Here is a 6,227-nt window from a genome sequence, read left to right on the forward strand (position 1 = left end):
GTATCCCTCAACATCATCATGTACCATTTCCATCAGCACTGTAGAGGACACATCGCGTGACTTTATCTCTCCAGAACAGTCCCACTGTGGCCTCACCTAACAGACCATTGAGATGTATCAGTCTGGAGAACACTGCAGTTCGAATTCATGTCGTGGTTGCTCTAGCTGTCAAGATGTGTCGACAAACCAACATAGGCCAGTCTTATCATCAGTCCTCTGATCCATTACCCATAATATATAGATTATAAGCAAATAGAGATAAAATTAGGTCAAAAGGCATGGTGATCACTCAAGAGACCGAAACCCTTCATTGCTGAGGGGGTGCTCTACATTTAGTTGATCCTCCACCGCTTACGTGTTAGTTACTCTATTTCCGAAGAACAGGAGAGTCTAAAATAGACAGAAACAAAAAGTGTTTTTATCAAATCAGCATACTTGTTGGAGTAGGAAGCGAATGGCACGGGATGCTTGATGATTCTCCTTTCTTTGCTGTTTGATCATACCACCCTGCCGTTTGTAGGTCTTTTAAAAATACTGTATGGCGGCTCCGTCGTTGATTATATTGTATGCTCATGTGCTCATGTCCAATAGAATGGAAACCGGTACTCTGCAAAAATTAGTTTCCCAATGTTGCGTTACTAACAGTCTGGAACCCTTACCGGTCCAACTCTCCAGGTCATTCATAGCACCAGCATAGAGACTGAAAACAGTTTGCCTTTTCTCTTCCACCTCTCCCGTAGTTAAAAGCCCATTCTTGACCTGGTGTCGGAAGGTTTTGGCCTGGGAAGAAGCATCTTTGTAAAGTGCCTTCTTGCTATCAAGAGCGTAAGACGACATGTGTGGATGTTTGGACACCAGCATCGCTTTGCTAATACGATAATTTTCTCTTCGCCTTTTCAAATAAGAGTGTGTTTCAAAAGCAAGGTAATAGTGCTCCGCACGTTTCCAATCTAATTGCTGTCAGTGAGGCATATCGATTCCATAGGGACATACAAACCATATCTAGCCCACAATAAGGAATCCTTGCAATGCATCACGATCAAATGGTGTGAATGTAGCCAATTTGAGTGTGTTGTCTGTTGTTACTTCGGGGGTGGGTTTTGTTACATATACTCCAGGTGGGACACGTATGTGTGCTATCGATCCTGGGAGTAGATTCAAAGCAATCTCCCACCCACAAAATTCCTCCTATGGTTTATATCGCATTAAATATTTGTTTGAGCCTAGTGTAAGTTTAGGAGAGCCGCAATACTGCATGCTTCCAACGATATACCGCATTTTCGTCTCTTTCGATCAGTCCATTTCCGTTCATCAACATCTAAGATATAGCACGTAGTAGCCGGGGCTTGGCAAAAGGAAGCAATAAGGAATATTCTCTTGGCCTTATTGTCGATTCTAGGAGGTATGTTATCAAGTCACCGGACACATTTTCGGAGCTGTTGCTCAAAGGTTTTGCTCTGTGTAAAGATTGCTGAAGCGCAATGTTGCAAAAACATCATACCCAAGTAAATTGAGTCGTTCAGGAATTAGACAGTAGTTCCAGGTCATCGTACGAAGCTTGTAAGACTACCCATCATCACTACCACGAAACCGGTCACGTTCCTGTTGACGGTTCTTCAGGAACTCAGTTCTTGACTCTGGGAATTATTTTGCTCCCAGGGGCCTTTGAAGGTTTTCAGGGAGCCAAGAAGCGGCTTCTAGAAGTCAAATCGGCCCCAGGAAACCCGAAGTATCTTGTCGGATATACATGAAGCATACGGAACGGATGGAGATATGATCTACGCAGAACCCACATGGTGTATATGAGTTTCCCCTGAACGTGAGGAAGCTACCTTTTTTTTGCTTTCTGTGCTATGTTTTGTATCTAGAGTTGACTATAGTTTTCTTTAATATTGATCACTGATCTGTATACGCTGTCCTCATCTACGGATACATGAGACCCTCACACTGTCGATGAGGATAGTGGCCAGGGTACGAAGTACAATAGGAGTAGTAGGCCGGTTTCGATTGATTGATTTATTCATGGACTGTACCAGCTGCCCTATTGGCCGCTTTGCAGCGATAAGCATGCCAGGTTTGATCGAGGAGATCAAACCGAAAACCAAGTCTCGGTCCTTGTACAACAAACTCCACCGCCCTTTGAAACAGGGCTTCCCAACTTGCTTGAATCGACGTCCGTTGCCGGACATCAAGTTCCTCTCTTCTTTGCATATTTCTTCTCCACATCTCGCTATAGCTATCATCGATCTGCAGCCTATTTTCATGCTCGTAATAGTCTTCGCTGTCAAAATCAGGGTCATAGGGATACTCCAATTCTTCCTCCGCTTTTTGGTCGTAATAATTTCCAGAGTGCAAATAGCCGGAAATTTCATCTTGACATTTGGCCAGAGCGCCAGAGAGCGCCGTTCGAGTGCGTGGCTCATTGGCTTCGTTCAGATACCTATTCACTTCATCCTCAATCCGATTGTGGAAGAACGGAAGCAAAAATTGGCAGTTTGCTCGGTATCCGCGTGCTATTGAGCAAAAGAGGTCAAATACCTCTCGGGAGTTATTTGGCTGCAAACGTGCTTCCCAGGTGTTTGAAAGAAGATCTCCAAGATCGTAGTGCGACCAGGGAAAACAAATTATCCTCGTAATTTGGAATGTTCTCCAAGAGTGAACGAAGTGCCCTTCGATACAGTTGATACGCAATATCGGTCTCCATCGCAACGGGAATGCTGTAATGGCGAGAATGCGAAATGGCCTGCACGTTGGTGTCCTGGAACAAATTAGTGATGATGCGAGCCAAGACAACGAATCACGTGCTTGCGTTATGAGTCATGACAAGGCACTCGCCGTAACCCGCCCAAAGCGAGAACCCTGATCATATCGCCAGTAAAGGGTGGGTCCGCCACAGTAAACATGTTTGCATAGTTTATATCCCATCTGATTGGTCTAAATCTGACCGCTAGTAATATGAATTGCTTGGCAATACCTTTTCGAACCTTCTCTCTTTCACATTCTTTCATTACGCCCCTCTCCTAGCGTAATTTCTTTTACCAATCACGTGCCATTTTCATTGCCAAATCATTCCCATTACATTCCCCGACATCATGAGCGCCTTTCTTACCAACGAGCCCGCGTACAATCGCTACCTAGAAGGCGGCCTGAACCTTCCTACCTATAACACGGTGAGCTTCGCTGTCATCTAATACGTTCCCTGTCTATTCCTAGTTTATTTCTAATATATTCATAGGACCAAAATGGCAACATTGTCCTTATAGCTGGCGAAGTCTTTTGCCGCGTTGATAGCTATACTAGTAAGGACGTGAGTTAATACTTTTATAACACCTCCCCAATTTATTCGGAATATATTCTAACTTACCTAGGCCAAATTCTCGACTTCCGGTAACCTACGAAACTATCTAAAGACGCACCCCACTATCTCTCTCCCTCCTACTAGTCGCGCTAGCCGCTACACCAACTCTCCTCAATAGTAAGAGCTTGGAAGAGCTGAGTAGCATCGGGGTGGTTATCCATAATTGATAGGTATCGCGAGGAATTCCTAATTACGTGCGTGCGTGTAGGTGAGTTCTTGGTAGTAAAAAAAGGGGTAAATAGGAATTGAGTGCGAATACATTAAGAATAAATACACTACGTTTTAATTTACAAAGCCGAACAATATAGCTTTCGAAGGGTGACAATACCTCTAACACTTGGCACCTTCAGATTAATTTTTTACTGTGGCCCGAAGCTCCGACTGTGGCAGACCCACCCGTTGCTGGCTATGTCACATATGCTCTCGCCCAAAGCCCAAAGCGCCAACAGGACGCGTCTTAGTCATCAGACCAGTGGGCGGCTTGTCATCTGGAAAACCCAAGACCCCGTATAACTCAAAAACAAAACAAGCTGTAGTGGACGGGCGTTAGAGCTAGGAGTATTCAGAAGAAATTATTTTGACGAAGGAAAAAGGAGATTGGTGATAATGAAGAGTAATATAGCTCGTAGCCTAGGTGTAGGATTCCAAGGATAACACACCCTGGCTTGGCTGGATCCTAGTGACTAGAGTGAAGCTTCTAGGCACTATTGTGCTTGCTCATAGAAGCTATTACAACGGTTCCTGAGAATTAGTAGCTCCCAGGAATAAATAGTGCGATACTGGAGACGAGGCACGCGTTCCTGGTGCTAATACAAGGACTCATCACGACGTGCTGCAGCTTTTGGAAATCTGGCGATGGCGGTGGGTACAGAAAAGCGCATGCAGAACAACTCATACCTGCATTCCTGCATTTCCCCTCTTTTGTCGCCCAAAGACCTAGAAAGCCATGGCACACACTCCGCTGCTTTGAAAATTTTCTTAAATTGACCTGGCTTTCCTCATTTCCACTTCCTTTCTCTCCATACTGCAAGGACCGACGACAATGGCAAAGAAGAGATCCAAGCAGCATCGAACCCAAGAGGAATCCGCGAGTCCGATGTCTGTCCAGGTATCTCCGAAGATTGATTATGTCCAGCCATTATCATCGTAGGCGCTGTTGGTCCATTAAAATCAATTATACCTGACCTTTTTATAGACCGTACGAAGCCCCAGTCGTGACCACCACAATCGGGAATAAGAAATATTGCATTCCGGGATATTGTCTTCGGAAATGCCCACAATTTGAACAGCAGTCAGTTTTATATTCATACATAACCCTGCCTGATATTCACGAGGATGTTGGCCATACCTTTGTGCATTTCCTATATTCAGGATGCTACGAGACGATAAACTCATCAGTCGAGGCGGGCACATCCAGTGTGGTAAGAGAGTATAAGAGAAGTGTCCTGGTTTACCAGGCATCCAGGACATACGAGCTTCCTGCTCTTGAAGCCTTTGCCAGAGATTACATAGAACGGTTCGGCGAAGAAATGTCTATGACTGATATACTGCGGATAACAAGGGAGATCTTTTCAAAACTTCCCGACGACGAAACCTGGCTTCCGAAGTATATCGAAAGAAACCTCCGGCAGTCGTTGAGGTCTAGCAAGTCAGAATTCGATCTGGATGAACTTTACAATGCCCTCGGTCAGGATCATTATTTCGATAATACTGTGACGAAAATGATGCTCGAGATACTCCTTCGTTCCCAAGAAATCACCTCGCAGGACGGGAAGAGCCCTTGCGAACAGATGCACAGTCATGGGAACGGAGAGAGAAATGCATCAATAGACGAATCCCTGGACAAGATAACTAATGGGCGACAGTACACAGAAGAGTCGACTAATGGAAATCCCGCTTCTGTGGAGCCTGTTGCTGATGAGCCTTTTGTCGCCGATGAGCCTGTTGCTGATGAGCCTTTTGCCGCCGATAAGCCTGTTGCTGCCGCTGAGCCTGTTGCTGCCGCTGAGCCTGTTGCTGATGAGCCTTTTGCCGCCGATGAGCCTGTTGCTGATGAGCCTGTTGCTGATGAGCCTGTTGCTGATGAGCCTGTTGCTGATGAGCCTGTTGCTGATGAGCCTGTTGCTGATGAGCCTGTTCCTGCCGATTGGCCTGATGCTGCTATCGACGAGCCTGATGCTGCTATCGACGAGCCTGCTGCTGCTGAGGACTCCCCGGATAAATTCCGTCCGACCGAAGTTTCGCTTGGAGATGTAGCTCTATATCAGAACTGGAAGAGCATGTCCTCAAAGAAGAGGGCTAAACGAACACGAACTCTTGTAGCAAGGGGTCTTCCAATCCCAGGGAAAGATGGCATAATTTCCATCTTCGTGGTGTGACGTTTTCTGTTTCGAATATTTTCATTGTTCTTCATATTCGCTGAATTATGCCGGAAATGACAGCTATTAGTTCGCCCGACAATGTCTGTTGGCCATTCTGCGAGTGGCGCCCTTGTTTGCCACGATGCTTGATATTTGCTTGCCTTGGTGTAGGCGACTGAGATAGAATCACGCGTGGCGAATTTCAGTCAAAGACCATTGTCTTTCTTGCTAATGATGGGTTACAGTATGTGTCCTTCAGCAGATCGAGACACCTCAAATACAGATTCCATGTTCTGACCCAGTCTAGAAATTAGCGGTGTTGCTATTCTGGCAATAAACCTGAAATGTACTTCAGTGGAAATCCGTACACGACACCCAGGCCTGTAGAGCAGGAAATAGGGAACTTTGAAAATGAAGGCACGGGTGCCTGTCCTAATTGAGGCCTGTTGAAGCCATGCATTCGTTTAGCCACCGTTGTTTGTCCTTGGTTGATGACACCTAGGACCTGT

At 45.6% G+C, this 6,227-nt stretch overlaps 3 protein-coding genes across 3 annotated transcripts; 2 read left to right on the plus strand and 1 right to left on the minus strand.

Moving 5' to 3' along the window:
• Window positions 1-578: 578 nt before the first annotated feature.
• Window positions 579-837, minus strand: PENARI_c100G05893 (uncharacterized protein; the record flags this gene model as incomplete). The annotated part of the gene is made up of 2 exons (XM_022637832.1): window positions 579-607; window positions 660-837. The coding sequence occupies 2 exons, from the start codon at window positions 835-837 to the stop codon at window positions 579-581; spliced, it is 207 nt and encodes a 68-aa protein (XP_022482313.1).
• Window positions 838-3,092: 2,255 nt separating this feature from the next.
• Window positions 3,093-3,476, plus strand: PENARI_c100G07097 (uncharacterized protein; the record flags this gene model as incomplete). Its single annotated transcript, XM_022637833.1, has 3 exons — window positions 3,093-3,170; window positions 3,236-3,307; window positions 3,369-3,476. 3 exons carry the CDS (start codon window positions 3,093-3,095, stop codon window positions 3,474-3,476), a joined length of 258 nt encoding a protein of 85 aa, XP_022482310.1.
• A 924-nt stretch (window positions 3,477-4,400) lies between these two features.
• Window positions 4,401-5,736, plus strand: PENARI_c100G02878 (uncharacterized protein; the record flags this gene model as incomplete). Its single annotated transcript, XM_022637830.1, has 2 exons — window positions 4,401-4,504; window positions 4,554-5,736. The coding sequence occupies 2 exons, from the start codon at window positions 4,401-4,403 to the stop codon at window positions 5,734-5,736; spliced, it is 1,287 nt and encodes a 428-aa protein (XP_022482312.1).
• Window positions 5,737-6,227: the final 491 nt, after the last annotated feature.

Source organism: Penicillium arizonense (assembly GCF_001773325.1).
Source record: "Penicillium arizonense strain CBS 141311 chromosome Unknown PENARI_contig100, whole genome shotgun sequence".
Lineage (NCBI taxonomy): Eukaryota > Fungi > Ascomycota > Eurotiomycetes > Eurotiales > Aspergillaceae > Penicillium > Penicillium arizonense.